This window comes from Mixophyes fleayi, chromosome 1 (assembly GCF_038048845.1).
Source record: "Mixophyes fleayi isolate aMixFle1 chromosome 1, aMixFle1.hap1, whole genome shotgun sequence".
Classification (NCBI taxonomy): Eukaryota; Metazoa; Chordata; class Amphibia; order Anura; family Limnodynastidae; genus Mixophyes; species Mixophyes fleayi.
Genome location: NC_134402.1, coordinates 33,618,727 through 33,645,724, shown reverse-complemented (window position 1 = coordinate 33,645,724; position 26,998 = coordinate 33,618,727). Strand labels below are relative to the sequence as shown.

Here is a 26,998-nt window from a genome sequence, read left to right as displayed (position 1 = left end):
ATTTTTCTTTTCCGGGAGGCGGGTGTGGCGGGGGCGGGACTCCAAAATGTACGTCATTTTGGACCCGCCCCCCCATGACGTAATGACGCAAACGCGTCATTTGAAAGTGGGGTGCAGGGGCCAAACACCACGATTCACCAGGAATCGCGGTATTTGGGAGCTAATTCTGCCCACTTCACTAGTAAGTGGGGCACTTCCTAGTGAAGTGGGCAGATCTGGGAGATTGCCACACTCTCCCGGGAGTCCGGGAGACTCTCTCGCAAAATGCGGGAGTATCCCGGACATTCCGGGAGAGTTGGCAAGTATGCGCAATACTGAGTTGCCCCTGGGCAGTCAACTTTGGACTGAGTGACATAGGACAAATGCCTCACACTAAGTTGCATCAGGCCTCTGAGAGAAGCCATAGCACTATTACTGGAGTCAACCAGCACAAAGCTTTATAATATTTCTCATCATTTATTCTATGATTACTGTATCACCAAACATCGGGATCCCGACATTTCCCCATATCTACACTAAGACAGTCCAGCAGCCCTGACACTAACTGACGTCATTGCCGCAGAAGAGCGGGTACCGCCGTCACACTCCATTCTTATTGGCCGACAGTCCCTGTCAGCAGCGTGACATGAGCGGAATGTGAGCCAATCAACGAACGTCTTTTGATTTAGACCGGGGAGAAAGGGGGGCGGATCCCAGCCCGCGCGGGGAGGTCACGTGTAGAGAACGGTTCCTCAAACATGACATCGTGCAGAATGGACGGGTGAGTCCTTGTCCGAGGAGCTGACACTCTATTGTGAACGGTAGAGTAAGAAACAGTGGCGTTTTTGTAAGCTATAAGATAGGATCGTGTAATGTCATATATTTGTATTAGTTATTTCAGTATTCAAGACTTGAAGTGCGTTTTACACCATGTATTATCCATATTATTAATAAACAGTACATTATTATATCTGGTGAATGTATGTTTCATTGATAAATGGCAAAGGTGATGCTAATTATTTTTTGCAGTGTTTTGTGTTGATCAATTTATATATTTACATACTACAGTCCTACATTTTTATTGTTATAATTTATTTATAAAGCAATAAACATAAACCATTGTACCATAATAAGTAAATAAACACATTGATAGCAATAAAGAAGTATAATGAGACATGAGGTGAGAGGATTAGATTACAGTCATGCATTATACAGTATAATATAGCAGTACTAATTATATGATCTTTATAGTGGTGTAGTCACTATTGAACACAGTGATGGGTAATATCATCTTATTAAAAGTGTATGTGTATGGTACATCAGTGGTTTTTATACTGGCTTAATGTCCATTAATTATATCCATATGTTTGCTGACTTGTGATGTCAGAGAGTGAGAAATATAACAATATATTTAATTACTGGGTCAATTTTAGGACATAACTCAACTATGCTCAGGGGCGCACGCAGGGGTGGTTTCTGGTTCTCCAGAAACCCCTCCCCTCCGCGAACTAATGGTACTGTACAGCAGCCGCGGCGCTGTCAAAGAAGCGTCCGCGGCGGTGTTGCATCATTGCTTCTTTGACAGCGGCTGCTGTCCAATTCAGAATCGCCTAAATGGAGCTGCTGCACATGCGTGGGCGCATGCGCAGCAGCTCTCTCTCTCTCTAATTTTTTTGGGGGGACGGGTGAAACCCCCCCTTAAAAATCATGCATTTGCCCCTGATGCTGGAAAATGACAAAAAGATGTTTTACAGTTCATAGCCAGAGGTAATTTATTAACCACAAAATGTTCATGTGTGCAGTACATTTCTATTTACAAAAATGTGCCTCATTTTTTCCCCTTGTATAAACAACATCATCGGATTTCAACAGTGTAGCTCTAAAATCTATTTGCTGGACTCATTTCAAATCCAATAATCTTAAGTTTGTGATACAGAGAGGAGAGAGTAGACAGTGCAGTGTGCTCTCCCTCCTCTATTTGCCCTGCAGAATCTATGGGCCCCTGCTGTAAATGTAATTGGGGCAGGTGTGAGAAGGCATATGGTGTCTGATTGGCATGTGGGGAGAACTGATGGCATGTGAGGAGGTTTAATGGGCATGTGGTGAGGTCTGATGGTCATGTGGGGAGGTCTGATGGTCATATAGGGATGTCGGATGGTCATGTGAGGAGGTTTAATAGTCATGTGGGGAGGTCTGATGGTCATGTGGGGAGGTCTGATGGTCATATAGGGATGTCGGATGGTCATGTGAGGAGGTTTAATAGGCATGTGGTGAGGTCTGATGGTCATGTGGGGAGGTCTGATGGTCATGTGGTGAGGTCTGATGGTCCTGTGGGGAGGTCTGATGGTCATATAGGGATGTCGGATGGTCATGTGAGGAGGTTTAATAGGCATGTGGTGAGGTCTGATGGTCATGTGGGGAGGTCTGATGGTCATGTGGGGAGGTCTGATGGTCATGTGGGGAGGTCTGATGGTCATATAAGAAGGTCGGATGGTCATGTGAGGAGTTTTAATGGACACGTGGAGAGGACTGATGGTCATGTGGGGAGGTCTGATGGTCATGTGGGGAGGTCTAATGGTTATGTGGGGAGGTCTGATGGTCATGTAAGTGACATGTGGGGAGGGCTAGTGGGTGTGCGGGGAGGACTGATGGTCATGTAATATGCATCTGGGAAGGTGTGATGGGTATGTAAGGGGCATGTTGGGAGGTCTGAGGGGCATGGCTCTTTGCTGTATTTATAGATATACATTTAAACAAGGCAAAATGCCAAGGGAGACTTAGAGTAAGTCAACTCAGAGGAAGGTGCGTCTAGTTAAGTAGGTCATTCTGACTCCCATTCTCCTCTTCCGCCTTGGACCAAAAAGAATCAGAAAGCGTATCTGTCATAGGAGAACACCCACCCACCACAGAATCTCAGGTATGGTTACTAGAGAAGGTGCTACTTCTTCATGGCAATCCAGCTAAGCCCTGCAACACTCCAATCTCTTTCAAAGTATAGTCCATCCTTTTGGATAGACATTTTTTCAAACTGGCACCCTTTCGAGAAGTATACTTCTCTGGGGCCACCATCTTCTGCACTTTAAGGTGTCTATGAAAAAATAGGATCCACTACAAAAGAGGGCTCAAATTGGTGTAGGCCGAAAGCAGAGCCTCTTACCTAAAAATGTGCCTCTTGCTCCATACTCTCCTCGCTGTGCAAGGGTTCAGTAATAAGCCCTGCCTGAGAAACCGATCTTTCAGTAAGAGCATTCCCCATCTTCTGCTCATCAGGTGCGCAAGACCATGCTCACACAGCTGACAGTCTTTACTACTCGCACCTCTTCCAGCCTTTAGACAAGAGGTAGGCTGCGGTGTGTGAGGCGTCAACGCTGCAGCAATTGTTGATAAAGAACTCAGGTGCCATTATATCACTCCCAACACCCCTCTCTGGTCTGTGCATTGAAGGATTGCCCGGGTTGTATCAGGTGTGCCAGTACAAACGTGCATGGACGGTGAGCCGAAGATGTGGCAGACTGTATCTCTGACAGGGCTGCTGACTGACGCACTGTAGAGCCAGAGAACAATGGAGAAGGGGAGATTTAAATAAAAAATATTTTACATATATGTTTATTGATCCTTTAAAAAGCATTTATAAAGCATTATCTGCACACTCTGGGCTTGACTCTTTAAGCAAAGCAAAGCCAAAAAAGGAGTCAATTTGCTCCTTGCTCCTGTACAAACCATGTTGCAATGCAAGGAGTGCATATTAGTTTATTATTTTGCACATAAGATAAATACTGGCTGCTTTTTCATGTAGCAAACAAGTACTTCATAGCTTTATTTTTACACTGAAATTTAAAGTTGATCTAGGACGTGCCCTATCTGAACTAGAAGTCTGTCCTCACATTTATTTTTCCATCAATAAATTTTATTAGTTAAAGCTTTGCATGTTATTTGGGGTATAGAAGAAAAAGGGAGAGAACAAAAAGGGGAACACGCGGGCACCCTTGAGGGGGGAAAGGGGGATTGCTGAATGAGTGTTACCACATATAAATAACTGAAACATGCAACAGTGGAGAAGAAAAGACCATGAAAAAAACCCAAATAACAGATTAAAGAGCAGATTATATTGATGAAAATCGACATGGGAAACATTAGACATCCTGAGGAGGTTCAAGTAAGGGTGAGGGAGAGGTAGGTCCCCTGGTGGCTCCCGCACCATCTGTGATACATTCATGCCACTTAAACCATTTCATTATAGGGGCTGAGACAGACGTGGAGTAGGGCATATCAATCGTTTCCATCTCGAAGCTGGAGTTTGATCCAGCTGGGGAGTTTGACTGGGGCAGTACACCTGTCAAACCGTAACCCAGATGTCAAGGTGAGCTCAGGGAGGACAGAAACCTCCCTGCCCAGGAACTTCTACAAAATCCTTTGGAGATGATATTGGGCAGGGCAAGGGGGATCAGCGGCTTCCAAGATTGGGCTATGGCAGCTCTGGTAGCTATCATAATGTGACCCAGAAGATACTGATCTTGCTTAGGGACAGAGGTGGGATAAAGATGGAGCAGCACCACCACCTGGGTCCACAGGCACCTCAATACAACAGATTTGAGATAAAACACTTCCCTCCAAAGAAGTTGGATGAGCGGGCATGTCAACAAAATTTGGATTGAGAGGGCCAGTTAACATGGAGCCTGGCCGGGGTGAGTCTGTTAACTAGTTTTGCATGCATCTCAGTGTGGTTAACATACTTAGACATACGGTGAGAGGCAGTATAGATAGTCTCCCATTGCTGCTGAGAGAGAGGAAGATTAAAGTCTGACTGCCAGTGTGGCTGAGAGGTTGCCCTGGGTGGAATGAGTAGGGATTGAAGATACTGGTACCAGAAAGTGATCCCACATTTATTGGAGCCCTTCATTAATCTATCTAACACTGGGGCCGGAGATAAAGACTGAGTTGGGCGACTTGGAAACCGATCCCACCCAGTGACGAATTTGGGAATACTTGAATATGTCTTTAGAGGGTATATCAAAACGTTCCTGAAGGAGGGCAAAAGGTCCTGAGTGTATAGGTATTTTTCCACATCTAAAGATAGCAAGACATACTCTGTGTCACGGAATTATTTGGACTGAAGGTCACTTGCTGGTATTGGCGCTGCTAAGGTAAGAGGAGCAAAGTCGGACATGCCTCTGGTCTTCGCCAGGGACCCCTGCAAGGGAGTTTGCTGCAAGAGACATGTAGGTCATGGACCTCCGAGTTAGCCACCAGCGAAGTAATAGGTGAACAGACATAGACATGCAAGCTGAGGTCAAACCGTGTGGGCAAGCGAGGTACCAAGGCAGCAGGCAAAACGGAGTCAGGAAGCCAGGGGTCAAAACCAGAAGTGTAGATTGGCCAAAGGGAAATCCAAGAGCAGAGTCAGGAGAAGCTGGGTCAATACATAGGCGGTCAAGTAGGAAGCAGGGAGACAAGCAGGAACGCTATCAGCCTCTGGCACCATTAGGGTGCAAGAGGCTTCCTTAAATAGAGAGAAAACGTTCCTGATTGGTGGACAGTGGAATCGGCGGTCAGGAAACAGCCAACAGGAGACACAAACAGTGTCTAGCAACGAGGACGCGATAGGCTGCGCATGCACTCCCAACGTCGGCTCAACAGGAAGGGGAATGAGATGTCCCTTTGCTTAGAAATAGGACGTGCAGACCGCGGAGGAAGGTGACCGTCCCTGGTTGTTATGGAGCGTGCGGGGACGGTGCCTGACACTCTGCTGCAGAGTCCTGTACTAAATCGATCACATTTAAAATTTGCCTAGTATTATCTGACACCTGGCAACCAGGTATACATCCCACTTCGTTCGGATGGATGAGATGAGGGAGAAATGGATTCAACCTGGTGGCAATTACTTTAGCAAAGATCTTTACATCAGTGTTAATTAGGGCATTAGGTCTATAATTTTTCAGTCCGAGTGATCTTTACTTGGCTTCACTATCATAATGATCCAGCATTTCCGCTGGAAATCTACCTCCGCTCATCACGTTATTGTACAAAGCGGTGATGAGTGGAGCCAGAGCCTCCTGAAATGTAGTATAGAAAGAATTAACGTATCCATCTGGACCAGGGGCTTTATCCTTTGGCAGTATCTTAATGACTGCTTCTACTTCCTGATGGGAGCAGGGGAGGTTGAGAGATGTCAGGCTATTGGCATCAAGGGTTGGGAGGCGCAGATGATGTAAAAAAGCAGAAACTGAGGCTGGTGTTGGTTGTGGCAAACTATTGTCATCTCGCAGATTGTAGGGGTCAGCGAAATGTTTGGCGAATAGGTTCACAATATCAGATGGGTTGTAGGACTTATTCCCACAGGAGTCATGAAGCATTTTAATCTTATTCTGAGTCTGTTTGTCTCTAAGCTTGTGCGCTAACAACCTACTAGCTGTATTACCCTATTACCTAAAGCATAACATTTCTGACGTAGCTTGATAGGGAAGATTTCATGCGAGAGGTAAAAAAAGGTATTAAGTTGTTTCCTTATGCCATTCAGTTCTTTTTGGAAGGATTTGGAAAGGTTAGTCTGATTTTGAAGCTGTATTTGTGTTACCTAAGATTCAAGGTCTTTTTGATGTTGTAAGTATTGCTTTTTCAGACAGGCCCCTATTTGAATAGCCTTACCCCGGATAACTGCCTTTAGGGCGCACCAATGCATAGAGAGGGATGTGTCATCTGGACTGTTGGTTTGGAGATAGAGCTTCTGCTTCTGAGAGGGCAAATCTAGGTTCTAGAGAGGAGAGGAGGTAAGACAGCATTCTCTAGCGTCTAGGGGGGACTTTAGCTTGTTGGAGGTTTCAGGACCATGTACTAGTTGAGATTTTCACTGAGCCATTGTGTTGCAAAGTTCATGTATCAGTTAGAATCAGGTCGATCCTTCAATAGGAATTGTGGACCGTTGAATAATAAGTGTATTCCCTAGGATCTGGAGAATTGACCCGCCATAGATCATAAAGATTATGTTCCGCCAATAATTTACGAAATGAAAGGGAGGGCCCACCAAAGCACTTGTACTAGATATGTGGGGGGGGGGGGGTCTGAGATTTATCTACTTTGGGGTCCAAAGTTAAGTTGAAGTCTCCCAGTATGATCAAGTGGCCCTGATGTACCCTACACACTTCCTGAAGCTCTGTTTTAATAAAGAGTACTTGGCGGGAGTTGGGGGCATATAGAGACACTATGGTCACCTGCTGCTCATCTAGGGGTCCCACCAGGATAAGATAGTGACCCGACTTGTTTACCATTTTTATGTGGAGGGTGAATTGCACCTGCATGCTAAACAGGATGGAAACCCCATTTCTTTTAAATGGGCCGTTAGCAGAGTAAGAGGTTGGGAACCTAGGGTCACGAAATGTGGAGGGGAGTGTGAGGAAAAGAAGGACACAACATCTGCCCTACGTTTATGAAAAATAGTGAGTGCTAATCTGCTTTTATTGGGGAAATTGAAGCCCCTAACATTTTACCATTGTCTAGATGGTGGATGGTGGAGGGGAAGGTTTTACGGAGGTAAACAGTCAGGAAAGATTGTTCTATGAGCAATGAATTGGGAGGGAGGGTAGGAGGGGTTGGACAAGAGTAAAATCAAAAAGAGGAAAAACAGAATGTGACCAAGAAACGGGACTAGAGTATTTGCCACAGAGGAGAGGCAGTGGCAAAATAGGTAATGTGGGGGTGGTGGAGAAGCTGTAAGCCACCCATGCGACAACCTAGTCAAAAAGAAGGGGAAGCCAAAAGCATTAATCACACAGTGATCGGACAATGAAATAATGAAACATTAGAATGGAACCTATATATGGATAAAGAGTAAGTTTACTCAACACAGTAAGTAGTAAACAAGCTGTAAAATACAACATATTCCACTTTCATTGAGGACTGTCTAGGCATTGGCACTCCCGCGCCCCCAGAGGGGACTGGCGCCCCAAGGCAGTCCCTGCAGGGGAAGACTGGCTGAAATAAGGCTACAAAAGGAGTTATGTTAAACTAAGATCTACAATGCTAGAATGTGGCAATATGGCCTATAACATAAACATAATTTCACAAAGGTGGATATAGTCATCCATTTGGAGACAAGGATATAGACAGTCCCAAATAGATATAGAGAAGTATCTAGTTCTTCTGAACTTGAGACCATTCAGTGTGTAGTGGGGATTTCTGTGGAGCTGGACCTGACGAAGGAGAAATTTGCCTTTCCTCCAATAGCTTAGATCCCACTTCCAGTGATGAGATAACATATGTGGAACCGTCACGTTGAATTAACAGTTTAACCAGGAAGCCCCACTGTGACGATTATGTACTATATCTAATGACTGATTGTTATTTTCTGTTGAATTGATGTATGACAATGTGACTATTTTATATAACCTCTCAAAGTATGCTTTGCTGACTGACCTAAGTGACCTGTGCAATTGACCAAGAGTCTTTTAAAATTAGCCAGGCCTAGAGATAGATAAGCATCTAGGAGGAACTTTGAAGCCTCAAAGTTGTAAACCATCTAGCCACTCAAGCAGAAGCAGAGGTAAAAGATCCTCTGAGGTGCCAAAGATATATTTTAGTGATAGATAATTTACTTTGAAAGCCCTGTGTCATTTTGGGAATCAATTTGACTTAATTGAAAATGTAATTCCTAAGGTGGGTGTGAAGAGGCATGCAAGAAGGGTTTAAAATCTTCTGCTTTAATACTATGCCCTACTCCCCACCTCCACGGAGGCCAAGGACCGTTTTCAGACACAGTGGGAGGCAGATTTGGGAACATCTCTAGATCCAGAAGAATGGTCAGACATCTATGAGTGGACAGCACATTGTTCCATAAATGTCCGTATTAAAGAAAACGCCAATAAATTGCTGTATAGATGGTACTAGGTTCTTTCTAGGCTCCATACTATATATCCTCAAACAACTCCAACATGTTGGAGAGATTGTGGCCACATTGGCACCTTCTTACACACTTGGTGGGACTGCCCCAAATTGCGCCCGTTCTGGACAGAAGTTCTCGCATTAGTAACGGCTATTCTCGACACTCCTGTGCCCTCCGATCCTAAGCATGTGTTATTGCCCCTATCTCTCCCAGACCTCCCAACACATACCCATAAGCTTCGGCATATAATCAGCGCAGCTACCTGTCAAATAGCTGCCTACTGGAAAAATCAAACACCCCCAACTCTCCAAATGGTCTGTGGTCGGGTCTGGCACACCTATCAGATGGAACATATCATGAGCGTGCTTAGGGGCTCCTCCGTTTCCTTCAACAAAGTCTCGTCTCCCTGGGCTTCATATTATAATTAACCCCTGCTTCAATTCTAAAATCTTCTGCTTTAGACATAACATTGTGTATTTTCATGAGGTGGTCTATCAAGACTGAAATGTCTCATGTTTCTCACTTGTGTTCCCTCACACACTCCAAGTCTTTCTGAAACTTATTTGTGCAACTTATTGCATGTCTTGTTATTAACTTTTTTGTAACTAAGTCTTGGAAACATTTTTCAGATTAAATACATTTAATCTAGTGTGTTCTCTGTAATTCTTTGTGAATTTACGAAGCCCGGTGAGGCTCATGCTACATGTGTATGTGATTTACGTGTGGAACATTAATAAGTGGTTTTGGTGAACGTAAGGACGCCATAGTAAATACTTCATGGTGGCAGAAAAGGTGTAATCATTGGTAAGTGACTAAGGTGATGCCAGTCACGGCAAGCTGTTGAAATTGCTGTATCTGAGACAAGCTTTGCGTTCGTGACACCCACCGATAAGGGACATCATTGGCCAGTAAAGCTGACGTGATTGGTTGCAAGGAACGCCTTTTTTTAATAGTCGTTAAGGAAAGGTCCTGGAGAAGTTGAAGGTCACAAGTATGTCCCTGTTGTCAGCATTCTGAGCGGCATGAAGGATAGCCTCCTTGATGGTGAAGAAGTGAATTCTAAGGAGAGTGTCCCTCGATTGGTTGCCTAGCGCAATGTGTGGACGAGGCAATCGATGGATGCGGGCAATCAGGAGATCTTTGTCTTCCACAGTAGACACCAGTTTCCAAAACAGTGACATAGCGTAGTTCTCAAGGTCAGAACCAGAAACCGATTCCAGAATGCCCCTTATTTTAATAATGTTCCTACGTGAGCGGTCCTCGAGGTCTGACACTTTGTCTTTCAAAAGAGAGACTTCACCTTGTAGTTGGTCGTGAGATGTGACTGTCCCCACATTTTAAATTTACTTCCTCCTCCAATAGAACATGATTTTGCCAAGGTGCAAAGTTACTCCTATTTTCTGCTTTGCATTCCTTAGGGAATCAGGCCCTCTATGAGAGACAGCTGAAGCTCCTCCTATTTACGACAGTGTCCCAGTGGAATCTAACATGTCAAACACTTGAGACTGCAGTCAGTTACGATACTACGGCACAATGGCTCCTAAACTGTGTATGAATCCATCAATCCACACAGTATAATCACTTCTAGTTATTTCAGGTACATTATTCAACCCCATAATGCAAAGCCTTTAATATAAGTTAATATTGGCTTTACTTCCTCTCTTTAAACAAATACAGTTTATTTGCTTCATTCCTTACTCTTCTATCTTAGTTAATGCATCCAGAAATCACGCTACCCACAAATCACCCAGTGGTGATCCTAACAAGTATAATCACCAATCAGTTTTCATTAAAATTAAGTCATTATTAAACAAAAAAAAGGCAAGTTTACCAAAACATTTAACAAGATAATAATAAAAACATAACTTAATGGGCCTGATTCATTAAGAAAAGTAAGGCAAAAAATGAGTACGTTTTCTTATGGACAAAACCATGTTACAATGCAAGGGGTGCACATTAGTTTAATATTTTGCACATAAGATAAATACTGGCTGTTTTGTCCTGTAGCACACAAATACTTGATAGCTTTATTTGTACACTGAAATTTAAAGTTGATCTAGGACATGCCCTACCCCAACTATAAATCTGCCATCACATTTTAAATGTACCTCCCTCTCCAATGCAACATGGTGTTGCCAAGGTGCAAAGTTACTAATTTATTTGGTTTACTTTCCTTAATGAATCAGGCCCAATGTCTTTGCTAAAAACGACTATGTGTGTATTTTAATGAAAAATGCACGTTCCTCTGTGATGTATAAGGAAATAGAAAGTAACCTTGGAGTTCCATATACTGTATAAAAGTGATCAGCCTGCAGCTTTATGGTTTTATACAATCGTGGAGCTCCAAAGTAAATTAAGATATCCCTATCTTTTACAGTAGGGTGTTCTCCATTCCATATATTATGTACTAACAGATTCTAGCTGCTTTAGGAACTGAGGATCGCATGGTAACCAACATTTGGCTATGATTTTTCTTGTTAACCAGGAGGTGGATCATTGAAAACCAGAACAATGAGCTTGACTATAATTTCTTGAGCAGGATCACTGGCAGAAAAGTGACCGTTACAATGACGTATGGGGTCTATCAGGGGGTCTTGATACATGTTGACCGTGGTCACTCTGTTATGCTGTGTAAAGGTAACTCTAAAATATTTACTTGCTAAAGGTATACTTGTCTCTTTAAATCAGTATTCTCCAAAAGTTAAGATAAAATTCACTGTATTATCCAGTGTTAAGTGTATAATAAGCTAGAACACCCCCTTGCGTAAAGAACTCAGATATCCCAAATGTTCTATCTGCAGCCTGTGTCGTATTTCTGTGCACGCTCCTCTATTGTAACCCCTGAAGGAGCTTCACAGGAGGCAGCCGAAGACCCGCTGTAGGTAGCACTATTTTAAAGATCCCTTTACCCACCTATTATATTATATTACATTATATTATATTACAAGAATTATACATTGATGTGGAAATATCCTTGAAACCAGTGATAGGCAACTTGATAAATTTCTCCTTTAAACCTCTTACCTTTAGGGGTATATTTACTAAACTGCGGGTTTGAAAAAGTGGAGATGTTGCCTATAGCAACCAATCAGATTCTAGCTGTCATTTATTTAGTACATTCTACAAAATAACATCTAGAATCCTATTGGTTGCTATAGGCAACATCTCCACTTTTTCAAACCCGCAGTTTAGTAAATCTAGCCCTTAATCTCAGTAATTAGTTAAAATAATACATTAAATAAAAGAAAGAGACACCTATCTGTAATAACATATCTGCTGGCATGTTAAAGAAGTGTTACAAACTTTAATAAACAAATCTGAAAATAAAGCAGAAAGTACTGGAGGGGGCGTAGGGTGAGGGCTTTGAGGGCTGTGTGTGGCCCTGGGGCCGCCTGTTAACCTTCACTTCATTAAACAGTTCATCTCAGAAATGTTGCACTGTAATTAGACACAACAAAAATGTGAGGAGCTAATCTAAAAGGAATGACCATGGCTCTTCTTCCAGCATTGTCATAATTAAAGTCATCCAACAACCCTCCTTCCTCTTGTGAGAGCTCTGAAAATGAAACCTCTCTAAATAAAACTTTAGAGGAAATCTAACGTTTACTGCTTTGCCTGATTACATTGCTCATTTTTAGACAATTAGACAACTATGTCAAAGCATTTCCATTTTTCTACAACTACCTTTAATCTTACTATATAAGGAATAAGCTCCACCAACTTTGAGAGCTTTTGGCAATCACCTCGTCTTGTTCTTGATAATGTTGCCTACCTCTGCCCATTACCTCGTCCTGTGCTTAACAATGTCGCCTGTGTTCAAGACCTTATTTTATTCTTATCTTTACTGCCTGCCTCTATTCAAGACGTATCTTGTTCTTAACTATGTAGTCTAACTGTACATCTGGCCTATCTTATTCTCGATAATGGTGTCTGCCTGTTTCTACACAACCTTCAGTTATTAACCATGCTGCCCAACAGTACTCCTAATGTTATTTTATATTTGGCTCTATTGCCTGCCTGTGTCTTTTGAAAGTCAAATAATTGGATGAAGTAAACGAAATGAATTAATGTTGTTTACCGTGCGTTTGTGATTAGTACGCCATGTGTTATGACGCAATCGCACAGATTAATACACACATATTTACATTCACATTTACACTTGTAAATTATATACATTTATTAAGGTTACAATCCACTTTTATTTATTAGTAAAATGTTGTAGAGATTATTTATACATAGATAAAACTATAGTAAAGGTATTAGTGGTTCAGGGCCCCTAAAAGGTAAAGAGTTTGGTCTCATATTAAAGCTTAATTCATCAGCATTATCCCGGTTTCGATAGATAAGCGATCACATATAGTGGTTGCAAGTTATGAACAATATGAAATTAATACTCAAAAGTACTTTGTGTGTCGGTCAGTTTGAACTGGTTATTTGGCGGGAAGACATGTAGACAACAGTTGGGGGAAGTTGCCCCCACCCTTTGTTGAAGATCAAATGAACTGACCTATGACCAGCAGACAACTGGAACATCTTTACCCTGGACCAATGAATACCTCTCTCAGTATTATCTGTGTACATAGTGACATCATCAGTGTTTATTTGTAAACTGAAGCTGCATATAAGCAGGCTTCCCTGGGCCATTGTTCTGACAACAGACATGACTATATCTGAACCTGGGTCCAGGGGAAGCACATACGTAATGTATTCAGGTTTTTATACTTTCCTGCTTTATTGTAATATCTTTTATGCGTTATGATGGCTTACTGTAAATCCTGCTATATTTTGCAAATAAATATCTTTGTGCGTTGGAACCTCAATAATGGCATTGGACAATGTTTATTGGTAAGCGACAAAACGAACATAACAGTCTGAAACTGTATTCTTCATATTTTGCCTGCCTGGTGCATGACATAATCTTGTTCTACACTAGTGCTTATAACCTTATCTTGTTAAGATCTAGGTTGTTTTACAGTGCCAATGACCACACCTTGTTATAGAATAGGTTGTCTGACAGTGTTTATGACCTCACCTTGTTCTTGAGTAGGTTGTCTGACAGTGCCAATGACCACATCTCATTATTGAATAGGATGTCTGACAGTGTTTATGACCTCACATTGTTCTTGAGTATGTTGTCTGACAGTGCCAATGACCACACCTTGTTATTGAATAGGTTGTCTGACAGTGTTTATGACCTCACCTTGTTCTCGACTAGGTTGTCTGACAGTGCCAATGACCACACCTTTTTATTGAATAAGTTGTCTGACAGTGTTTATGACCTCACCTTGTTTTTGACTAGGTTGTCTGACAGTGTTTATGACCTCACCTTGTTATTGACTAGGTTGTATTGACAGTGATTATGACCTCACCTTGTTCTCGACTAGGTTGTCTGACAGTGTTTATGACCTCTACTTGTTCTTGACTACTGCAGGTTGTCATGATTGGTGCTCAAGACTGCATCTTGCATATGACAATGATGCCTACATGTAGCCCTGCCTCATCTTGTTCCTGACAATCTTGACTATGTTGCCTAACTATATGCCTAACCTCATCTTGTTCTTAATAATGTTGTCTGACAGAGCTCCTGACCGAATCCTGTTCTTGTTTATGTTGCACTTGACTTATTTGTATTTCTATGTTACTTATCCTTTTTCCATCTGTCTGCTGTTGAATCGTGCTTTAAAATCAACTCCTTTCTTGCTAAACTCATCTACCAATCTCTGACAAGTGTAAATAAGTCATAGCACTGGATCCAACTCTGCTCTGCTTCCTTTATCAGTTGGAGAACCACAAAGCTCAGTCCTAGGTCCTCTGCTTTTCTCTATCTACACCACTTCTCTTGGAAAATTAATAAGCTCCTTTGGATTTCAGTATCATCTCTATGCGGATGAAGCACAAATCTATCTATCCTCTCCTGATCTTTCACCATCTGTGTTTCGCGTTATTAACTGTCTTTCTGCCATTTCATCTTGTATGTTTTCTTGCCAACTCAAACTCAATCTTTCAAAAACTGATTTAATAATATTCCCAACCAAAAACAGAAGCTTCCTGCCTGACATTTCTATTGATAACATGACCATAAATCCCACCCCGCAAGCTCACTGCCTAGGTGTAATCCTTTACTCACAACTATCATTTATTTCCCACATAGACTTACCGGTATATATAAATCATGTTACATACATCTAAAGAACATTTCCAGAATACGCACATATCTCACACAAGGCACTGCAAAAACCTTAATTTATGCACTCATCATCTCCCGCATTGACTACTGCAATTCCCTCCTTACTGGTCTTCCCAAAGTCAGACTTGAACTCCTACAATCTATTTTGCACGCAGCGGCCAGATTGATTTTCCTTGCAAACCGTTCTTCCTCTGCTGAGCCACTCTGTCAGTCTCTTCATTGGTTGTCTATTTCAACGAATCCAATATAAAATTATCCTACTAACATACAAGGCCGTCAACAAAATTGCACCGACATACATCTCCTCACTTGTCTCAAAATATCTCCCGACTCGACACCTCCGTTTTACACAAGATCTGCGTCTTTCACTCCCATCACATCCTCCCATTCCCGGTTACAGGACTTTTTTCGGGCTGCACCCACTTTGTGGAATTCCCTCCCTCGCACAGTAAGACTTTCCTTTAGTCTTCAAACGGTCTCTGAAAACCCACCTCTTTAGACAAGCTTATGATATTCCTCAACCACCATCTTAATCTCCCTAGGTTACCCTATTACCACCCTCAAAACAGCTAACACAAGACAACAGCCCTCTGACCAACATTGCTACACACACAGCCCACTCAATACTTTTTTACCTTTGCAATCTAGCCGATCCAATGTGCAATATGATGTAGCACATGCCCTTGTGTTTTAAACTCCCATTGTCCCATAGATTGTAAGCTTGCGAGCAGGGCACTCTTACCTCTCTGTCTGTATTACCCAATATTGTTTTATTAATGTTTGTTCTCAATTGTAAAGCGCTATGGAATTTGCTGGCGCTATATAAATAAATGTTGATGATGATGTTGATGATAGCAGATTCAGTACACCCCAAGCCCAACCCAAAGACTCCCCAGTAAGGCAATGCACATATGACTATTTTAGTATCATCATGTTTAAAAACATAATTCTAGAAATGTCCCTGTTTGACCCCATTTCTACTGTGGTTGCTGGTGGGTCTACACAGATGAGCACCAGTAGTGTTCAATTTGAATAGCATCAGTGACATCACCATGGAGATTCTCCTAGTAAGCAGGCATGAGATCATGCACAAAATAGCTGAATTAGAAATCCCATGCAAGACATTTCTAAAAGATTCATGTTGAAGGGGTTAAATGTAAAAAAAAAAAAAAAATGTAAACACAATAAAACAATATTTAGCAAATAATGTATAATACCAGCTCAAATGATTGCAGGATAAATACTAAAGATGGTAAAAGCAAAACCCTATGAGGCAGGATGGCAAAATATTTGTATGATGGAAAATAAATAAATAGAAAGGAAACAGAAATATGAAATATGAAATAAACATTGCAGCTTGGTGCGCTATAATTTTAGTAGTGAAACACCACAGGATTGTTTGTTTTTTTCACATTACGGGGACTTGGAAAACTCGCAGCCTCCAAAGTAAATTTGGGATGGATTTAGTGTAGAACTGCTTAATGGGTTTCTGTAAAACATTAAAACGTATTACTCATCCAAGCACTATTCAATAGTCAGGTCCCCTGATAATAACTGGACCTAACTAGGAAGAAATGGGGTTTGAACGTGATGGACGTGGTCATGGTTTGTATTGATTGAGATGGTCTGAGTGGGTCGTTCCAGACATGAGTAAAATGATGCAGAATTCAGGAGCCAGGAAACGAGACAAGGAAGATGTGCATGAAATGACATCAACAGATAAGTCTGCCATAATGTAGGAACCTGAAGTAATTGTTCTAGGCCTATTGGGTAGCTGGCTATTGATTTATCCAGCCTTGAGCAGGGTGTGACCTAATGTGTTTCATTTAGGAACACTGACATGTATTAATAGTTACATATCTGCTATGTCAAGTGTAGGTGATTTTCAACACACATAAAGCAGAATACAAAATAAGGGAATCCTCTTAGACCACCATTTTCTAGCTTATGCCTATATTTATTAAAAACAATAGCAACAATTCATAAAATTATATTTTGCAAATATGACAACATGTTCGATATCACAATCTTTCTGGACTAGGAAATATATATGATGTACTTATTGAGAGATTTAGTCCTCCAAGGGCCTGGGTGCTTGTCCAGTATAAAGTCCAATGACCATGTCCTTACATTTATCTTACTCATCTCAAAGTTTATCGGCTCAAGTAAGGTTTGAAGGACCAGTAAACACTCTCCACCCAAACAATATATCATCCCCTAGCAGTAGCAAATAATGTAGAATTCAAGAACCAGATAATGAAATCTAGTAGCGAGCAGGATCTTTCTGAGGAGCCAGGGAAGATGTTTATCCATAGATAGTGTGACAAGCTGACCTGTAGGTGGTGGTGGGCTAGGTCAGTGACTTGGGTTTGCTTTTCCACAGTTATTCTTTTAAAGACAGTGCTTGTTGGTGTATATGTCCAAACAATGGGACTGCAGCACAAAGCGACATAAAACCCTTGTGTCTTAGTGCTTAGTACACATTCACTGGGTGGCTTCTCTACGCCAACTTGACAAAATCAAAACAGTTAAATGCCATCAAGAGCAACATAACTTTATGCTGACAAACTTAAGCCTCCTTATAGTCAGTACATTCACATGTTGTTTGTGAAATAGAAGGCAATGTATAAACAGAAGGCTTATAAAAGACTCTAATTAGCTCAGGTATGCCAATTATTACTAGCTCTGCCCAGAGCTAAACCTCATACCTGGGCTAAGGAGAAAACACAGGCTAGGTTTCTTGGAATGAAACAAATAGACCTACCACATTGGTACCATAGCAGAGACCCTAAATAAACTGTGAAAGTCATACCGTGACTTACATAGACACACATCTCTCTGCGCACACCTATTTCATCAACAAGGGTGCATGCTGCTAGTCTATGGAAAGCATCACCATTTCCTTCCTTTACCCTTGGCTCTAGTAAAATTGTAAGGTTGAGAGTAAAGAGTGGAGCATGGTCTATAATGAGCCTGAACCTCCTACCCAATATGTAGTACATTAGTGTCTCTTGTGATCAATTTATTGCTAGTCTTTTTCTGTAATTGATTAGTTGTTCTGTGGGTTAGGTCTCCTACTCAAACAGAACATTTATATTTGCCTCTACAAACTACTGTACCATAACTTTGGTGAAGACAGTTAATTGACTGCAGATGGTGGTATAACCAGGTAGACTCATTAAGACCAGGAAAGTCCAGGGGGTAAATGTATGAAGCTCCGATTTTTTTCAACTCGCCGGAAATCGGCGACTTTGCAGGTAAAATTTAAAGCGGCGATGGCTTGCAAGTTTGCCTTTACAAGCCATCGGCGCTTTAAATTTTACCTGCAAAGTCACCGATTTCCGGCGAGTTGAAAAAATCAGAGCTTCATATATTTACCCCCAGGTCTGGTTTTACGGTAAAAAGCCATGGCTAATTTTGGCTGGATTGCACCTTTGCTGTTTGCAGTTTAACTAGACCACATCTGATAGAAAAACAGATATTTAGCTTATTTCAGACTAAAACACATTTTGAAGGATTAGTAGTTAAGCCTGAAGCTCTGACAGAATCTAGGACAGCTTGGAGTTTATGTAAGATGCCACTTGTTACTGCATGACAGAACGTGAGATTTTTGATTTCCAGGGGCACACACAACGGAAGATGCATGGATGCGTAACAAAGAGAGGTTGTCCCAATGAAATATACTGAGGTGATTGGCACTAGGCAGAATTTTGGGGTACAACTGAGTACATGAAGTGTTGGGGTTTGGTAACGTGCAATAGGGGACACAGAGCTTGTAGGCACTGTCTAGGTAGTGTGTAGCATGTACTAAGGTACATGGATGGATTGGCACTCATGGACAGTGCATAGTGTGCAATAAGGTTCTTAGAGGTGCTGCCACTGTTTGAACAGCACGATACATACAATAAGATACACAGCAGTGCTGGCACTGGTAAGGCAGCAAACAAATGAATGCAGCAGAGTATATCAAGCGACCCTGTAGAACTGAGAAAAACAGCATTTGTAGGGGAGTTCACACACACAGATGATAATAACAGGTGGGACTGGCACAACCGAATACACAGTCTAAGATCCCCATCGGACTTCAACAGGGATTCCTGCAAGAGGATATGGACTTTACCTCAGTGAAAGCAGCATAATACTTAGCTGTTATGAGGACTCTGCCGAAAAAACACAGCAGATGAAAATTCGGGTCTGGGTGTGCTGCTGTCATGGAGACTGGACACAGGAGTTGAAGAAACACAAATATCCGCTATACTTCCTAGTACAGTCCTGAAGCAGGTTCTGATAGTGGCCGGTTGATTGGGGATTCCCAGCATCAGTACTGGAGGTTAGTGGTAACAGCTGAGTGGTGTTATGTCATCTCTAGCCTGAGCCCAGCTGGGGTCGTAAAGGATTCTAATTGGAAAGGCCGGCAATCAGTAGTTGCAGAGTATTGGAGACCGGCCAGTGATATCTAAGACTGCTGGCACTGACACTGCTCACCCTGATCACTGGTCAAATATTGACTGGTTTGTGTCCTGTCAGATGCTGCCTAATGAGGTTAGTCTGGGGGCCACAACTTGTAAGGTGGAGACCAGTCATAACCAGTGTTACCCATTAGCTGTACAGTGAGTCCACACACACAGTCAGTAACATCACTCACAATCTGGGACACTTTCGGTCAATGGAGTTCCCAATCTGTACCATGAATGGCCAATCAAGGTAGGTAGCAGCATAACGTATATAGGTTGTTTTCAATTATAAAAAGCAGAAAAATAATGTATGATCTCATAAATGTAATGCCTACATTTTGCAAATGGATAAGTGTGTGCAAAAAAAACACAAGAAACACCCACTAAAATGCTCCTTTTCACATTGTTTGAACTTTGTATGCTTGATATAGATATTTACTTTTATTTTAATCATTTTGTATTTATGATATTTTATTTTGATTTATGGGCTTTGTTTTTTCTCCCTATCTCTGCACATAATTAACTAACTTTAGGTCTGCTGCTTCTTTTTTAACTTTGTCCTTACTATTTCTAGGATTAGATAATATGGTTATATACTGCATTTGGTTTTTATGGGAAAGGAATGATATTTTAGATTTACCTGATTATATTCATTAGCAAACTGTTAGGGACATTGGTTTTAGTGCACTTTTTAATTTGTGTTTTTATTAATTTAAAGGTTAAGTAAAGCAACAATATTATTTTTCTGTATTTGGTACTGTGCTTTTAACGAGTGTTTCTGATTTCTTGTAAAATCCTGTCCATTATCTTCGAAGGTGGTATGGTCCTAACGTAACTCAAATGTTAAGACCTTACAATGAAAAAGCAACCAGGTGTGGAAAAACACAGTTGCTTGTTTTGTGAGATAGAAACTAACAAACTATATCCCACCACAGGATTTAGGTTCAGCGCTAATAGGGATAGGAAAATAATAAAATGTAAATTAAAAATAAAAAATTCAAAATGGATAACATAAAATAAATGGTAATGCAATATTCAAGTACTGTAAAAATACTAGACGATAGCCCTTATGTTAATACTTGGTGTTATCAACTCCCCTGCTGCTCATTAAGGGTCTATTGAAACCCTAAAGTACTGAAGTCATATAGAAAATAATGGCACTGGAAGAGTAATAGCTTCCAAGTATAAAATAGATATAAGTTTAATATGTCTCATATAACAGATGTAAAAAATAAAAAAACATATCAACACAGATCTAATAATTAGGATGACACAATTCCTCAGTAATATTAGTGCTTATGGAATAATAAGTGTAATATAACCATATACTTCTGGATCCAGAAAGTAAAAATGTAGAGAAAGACAAACATGCATAGCCAAGTCCCAATCACGGGGAATGAGGACTATATTCCTGAAGGGTTGAATGTTTTGTGAGATAGACCCTTGTCAATACCCTTTTGCTGGGGCAATTGTTGTAAGGTACCATGCTTTACCTAGCCACTCTATCAGCTTATTAACTCTGAGCATAGTATTATATTTATAGATAGAATTCAACTTGCAGTATCCATTAAATAAACTACTATTGGGTTGTTTACAAGCATACAAGTAAGCATCTTTTCCTACCAATGTTCGGTAAGCAAAAGTGTCCAAACAGTGTCCAAAGCCCAAGGTGGAACATGAATGAATATTCGAGGATCCCTATTATATTTGTTCTTATAGTTGATATGATGGCTTCATGTTTAGTCTGCAACTGAACTATATGCTCTAGTACAGTACGGTGGTGTTTATGGTGACTGGGAAGGGCTCTAAACATACCAGTTGTGCAACAAATAAGAAAAAAAAAAACAAGATGGAGCAACTGCACTTTATAGTAATTTTGCCTTTTTCTAACGGTGGTAAACAAACAGCTAAACAACAATTCTATGGTCAAATCATCGCCCTTTGGCATGTTTCAGAGGTGCTATTCAACAATGAAACAGTTTCTTGATTGTCACTTCTTTAGTATGTTTTTTTTAAGTAACTAGCTGTTTATGCCTAAATAAAGTGAAATAAGTGGAGGTACTTATAAAAATCCTTAAAGTGAACAATAAGCCATATAAATAACATAAAACAAAGAAATAACAGTGTAACGTTCTGGAGACTGGGTTGGAGTCCAGTGGAAAGAAGAAAGACACTCCTCCATGAAATAAACCAAGACTAGAGGGAGATTCAATTAGCCCGTGAAGTGTCTCCGGACTGCCTGTGAGACACTTTGTGGCAGAGATTTGATGAAACTCTACGTTCATTTTTCCAAAACGAGCAGAGATTCGTACCTTAATTGCCGGCAATGTGCGCAATGCGGTATCTGCGCACCACATTGCCAGTAATTGAATCTTTCCCTATATCTCCTGAAGAAGTCTTGTGGACAAAATACTTACAGGTGTCAACTTACCTCTCCTGGACTGATTCACAGGCAACTGCTGTTCATCTCTGGTCCAATAAACTGACAGGAAGGACACTTGTTGTTCCAAGAATCATTTTCAGATAAGCTTTTAGTGCTTGTCTAGGCCTCATAGTTGCTTTTATCTTTATTGTTAAACGTTAATAAAACTGTATTACACTATGTATGCACATACATTTTTGGAGTTTGCAGAAGAATGTTGTTTGGTCTATTGTGGGAATCACCGTGGTCAGACTTAGAAACATATGTCACAGATTTAAGAAAAGTCATCTACCCACCGACTAAAATTTACATGAGACTTGGTACACCTGATACTACCACATATCTACTAATCCATGTAAAATGTATCTTCTCTAGGCCTCATAGTTTCTGAGATATAGGGTGCCAAATTTATGTAACCATGACCATGAAGTGGGAATAGCATAAAGAATTCCACACTTCATCGTTTAGGCTATCATGCCTTCTTTCTTTTCAAGATGGTCTTGACAGTGGGTGAGACTCTGTTCCCTAAAGGTCCAGGGCTTTGCTCTATATATATTCAAAAAGAGTTAGTCCTCATCCCAGAGCTCCAGACTTTTTACAGGGAGTTCTGTGGATTTAGACTCTATGTTCCTCCCATTGGGCCAAGGTCGCTTGATTTGGTCTTGTCGTCGTTACAGTTTCTACCTTTTGAGCCACTGGAGAAGGTTGAACTCAAATATCTGACATGGAAAATTTATTTCCAATTTTTTCAGCCAGGAGGCTCTCTGAGTTGGGGGTCCTGTAATTCACCGTTTTAGATTTTTCATAATGACAGGGTAGTATTACGTACCATGCCAACATTCAAGCCCACGATGGTGTTGGGGATACACCTCAACAATAATATTGTTATTCCTTCTTTACAACAATTGGATTTCCAACTGAGCAGCAGTTGGTGAAGGGTTTTAATTCCCAGCTCCAGCATTGGCCTCTATATCCTCCACGGTAGAATGGGACTTAGAGAAATGGATTTTACGGTAAGTGCCAAATATCCTCGTATTTGAGTTGTATTTCAGTGTCCCTCATTGTGTTTAGAAGACTATTCCAGGACAACATTAATATGTTCTGTATAAATGTTACAATTGTTTTCATTCTTTCATTGTGTGGCTCATATATAGCTTGCCAAGTTGTCATGTTAGTGATGGGAAGTTACGTGTTTTAGGGAGCACCTATTATTATTATTATTATCATTTATTTGTTAGGCGCCACAAGGTTTCCGCAGCGCCGCACATAGTACAAACAGTAGACTATACAGGGTATAACAGTACAGAACAATAAACAAAAGTACCAATACTTCAGAAACTCCAGGCAGGCAGATGCAATAGACACGGAGCAGAAGAACGGGTAAGGAGACAGGAGGGAAGATGGCCCGGCTCATACGAGCTTACATCCTAAGGGAGGGTAAAACAGACCAGGCACAAGAGGAGCCGGTTGAGGGAATGGGAGAGAGGGGAGAATGAGTGGAGGAGATGGGGGTTAAGTGGATGGTTGGTAGGCTTTGAGAAAGGTGAGTTTTGAGGTGAGTACTCTAAAGTACTATTATTGGGAAGGGAGGTGATTCAGTACAGGTATTATTTCAGATGGAAATTCCTTTTACATAAATGTGGTATAGCTGTAACGGCGCATGAAGGTAATACTTTGTTAAACTATTCTTTTTTAAGTTGCCGTATATACGATACCATTATGTATACAATTTTAATGATTGTTGATACTTTGATATTCCAATGTCTGAAGGGCATATTATATCAAAAGTAGAAAATGTTTCTATGAAACACACAGTTTAATCTATTACTGTATTTAAATTAAATGACTCATATTCCATTATTTTGCAGTTAAGGATTTGGCAAACAACGTGGAAAAAGCTGGAACCCACATGTTTTTTTCACCTGATATTTTAGATGGTAATAATCTATATTTTCTGAAGGACTTATTGGGGGAAATACTGTATTTAAATATAGCCAGGTGTAGAGTGTGCACATGTAACATTTACAAGCACAGCGTTTGTTTTATAATGTAATGCAGTTGTTGGGTTTGTAGAGAAACGTGCAGAATGACTTTTATGATAATTTTTTGTATAGCACCAACATATTACATAGTACAGTACACAAACACAATAACAGTCTAGGGACAGTTTAGCCAGAAGCCAATTAAACTACCTTTGGACAGTAGGAGAAAACCTGAGAACCTGGAGGAGCCCACGTGACCAATGGAAGAACATGTCGATAGCTCCCTGAGTTGAAATCAAAGGTCCCAGCATCTCTAGACTTCAGTGCCAACCTGGGTGCCAGAAATAGTAGACTTTTTGGCTACTGATGCTTACCGAAATTTTGATCATTGTATTATTGTTGCAGTGGCATTACAGATGGATCACGATTCGTGTTGCACAAAAGTGTTTGGAGAGAGTCCAAAGAAGCAAAGGTAAGGCAGAGCTTCTTGTATTCTTTTTTGCAATTTAATATAAGTAATTATTGTTCATGAATATCTGGGAAGGTCATTTATGAAGCTCATGAAAAATTATCTTGATGCTCCCTGATAGTCCTCCCAGTGCATATAAAGAGCATGTTGTCTCTACTCTTGGGAGTAGCCTTCAGAAAGTAAATGTGCACCTCTATAGAGAGGAGGTAAAATCTTCAGGAAGGTGCACTGTGTATAGGTCACCAAAGTCCAGTTTACTCATTTCAATTAAATAAACTTTTCAGTGTTTCTCTTAAAATACCTCTTAGTTTAACCTTAATTATAGATGAAATAAATAGAGCATTAAGACAATAAGTATTGTTTTTATTCCAGGACAGTGGCAGATGGGACGGTACACCTGTCACCTGTCAAACCGTCTCACACGTGTCCTAAGGCGAGCTCAGGGAGGGCAGAAACCTCCCGTGAGGGAGCAGAAGTGTGAAGCTTTTTATTGCTTTGTTTGGGGTGTGCCTAGAAATGCTCTCTCTGATGGAGATCGGCTCCTATATTTTTAATGGGACCTGTTTGTCGGTGAAGTGTTGACTACTCTCTTACACTGCCATTGGTAAAACCGGCCTGAGTTCTTTCTTTCGCTCTACTAATACCGACATCTTCCTCCGAAAAACCCATGTGTTTTGTCTGAAATTTAAGCGCACCTCTTCAGATTTAGGTGCTCAGTCCAACCAAATAGGATTTTGCAGTGTGCCTCATCCATTTTGAGTAATAACATTTTACACTTTCTGGATATCCTCATGGCCAAGACTCTGTCCCAGGACCTTGCCCTGACTTACATCCAAACCAGAAAGAGCTATTGAGGCATATTTGAAAAGTGAACTTAAATCAGAATGTGACTTCTGTGCCTCGTATTTGACTCCCCACCCAAACCTTTCCCCCTGAGAAGAAACAGGGTGCTCAGGGGCTCAACAGGTACCTCTGTGTATCCCCAGTAGTCTGTAAACCTTGAAGTTCATTGCAATCATTTGCTTCCATGCCACTATTTGCAATCACCGATCTTAGTGAAATTATAGCAAAAGCCCCTAGGGTTCTAAACCCAACCCCACTGCCCTCCTCCCCAAGGTCTGAAATGATGTTCACCTGTGAAAAATTTATTAAAATGCCCCATCCATATATTTAGTAGTAGAGAAGGTGTAATAACATTTAGAGACATTTAAAAAAAACTACAGAAAGTAAAATCAAAAACCTGCTCCCCCTTTCTACTGCTTGTACGTATCTAAATATATGCAGCATGCGCTGTTCCATTCCTTTGCTGAAAGCTGACACTCTTTAAAGGAAGTTTATCGATCAGTGATTCCTGTATAAGTGATGAGCTTGCTGCTCCCATATTACAGAAATGCTTGTGTTAACCCACAGAGACATAGTCGGTGCTATCACAGTAAATATTGCTCCATTTAATGGTTTTTGTCCGAGATTAGAACTCACTTAGCCAATGTTTAACTGTCAAGCTGCGTTTTGCCTTTTGTGATACTTTACTTCCCACTGCAGCGATGGTAAAAAGTAATAGTGAAAATGACCATTATGTTTTAGCTTTATATTAAAACGAGTCTTAATAGTGGGCACTTCACAGTCCAGTCACTCTTACCATTGTTATCTTTGTAATATGTGAGTTTTCTTCTTCTAGGGAAATTGATCCTTTATCAGGGGTTATTGAAAAGACAGAGGACATAGAAAGTAGAGAGACAAATTGTCACAGCGTTAGCATCAAAGCTATAGAGAGTGCAGGTATTTACCACCATATAGATATGATACTGAGTTATTGTGAGTGCGCTATTGCTCTTGCTATTTTTGAGGCATTTTACATTTTCTGTGTTTCATGCACCCCTAAACTGTACCCCTATAACCTAGATGGCAAAGACAATGAAAGAAATATCATTCCTGTAAATAAAAGGTAACTGCATGGACATAAAGTATATATAAAAGATTTTACACCAAAGTGACTTGGTCTAACCCTATCCCTTTGTCTACAACGCTGCGGAATTAGTGGCGCTATATAAATAGATGATGATGATGATAACCATCCCTTCACCCTTTCCCCACACTAGTATTTCAGAGGGGTTTCTGCTCAGTAAATTCCTTTTTTTTCCAATTCCGCAATGGCAGGTTCTTAAATAGTCTTCTTTATGGAGTCCCCCATTAGACATTTGATAATGCCCTACACATTATTTAAATTGACTGCTAAACAGTATAAGTAGGATAATCCCTACATCTGTGATAAGACTTAAAGATCATTTATTAGAAGCTCTGGAGACACAGGGGTGTATATATTAAGAGATTTGTCACCTTCCTAACTTATTTTTGTACCCCTTCACTGTGCCCCACTTTCCTCACTTATACCTCAGTGAAACTGCATCAATTAGGCAAATGGATTTTTCAGTTTAAAATAAATTTTACTAAATCCCTTCTAAAAAGAATTACTTTGTTGGGGGTCCCTCCCCCTAGTCAGTGAATTTAGTAGGACACTGGCAGTTACATATAGCCCTCCAAAAAAGTACTATTATTAGGAATTGCATTTCATATTAATAATTTAGTAAAATTGACCTTTAAATTGAAATAAATTCACCAGGATCCCTGTA

The 26,998-nt window shown here is 40.8% G+C and overlaps 1 protein-coding gene across 4 annotated transcripts in view; it reads left to right on the top strand.

The window, feature by feature from the left end:
- Window positions 1-26,998, top strand: part of LOC142104162 (piRNA biogenesis protein EXD1-like) — a 100,521-nt gene that overhangs the window by 40,676 nt on the left and 32,847 nt on the right. For 2 of the 4 annotated variants that reach the window (XM_075188704.1, XM_075188697.1), the window contains exons 1-5: window positions 685-760; window positions 11,340-11,491; window positions 23,786-23,854; window positions 24,305-24,371; window positions 26,047-26,147. In XM_075188704.1, coding sequence (XP_075044805.1) covers window positions 738-760; window positions 11,340-11,491; window positions 23,786-23,854; window positions 24,305-24,371; window positions 26,047-26,147 — 412 coding nt within the window. In that variant the 5' untranslated portion in view covers window positions 685-737. Of the gene's footprint in view, window positions 1-678; window positions 761-11,339; window positions 11,492-23,785; window positions 23,855-24,304; window positions 24,372-26,046; window positions 26,148-26,998 lie in introns of those variants that run through there. The other 2 variants (XM_075188680.1, XM_075188688.1) reach the window with 2 other exon arrangements.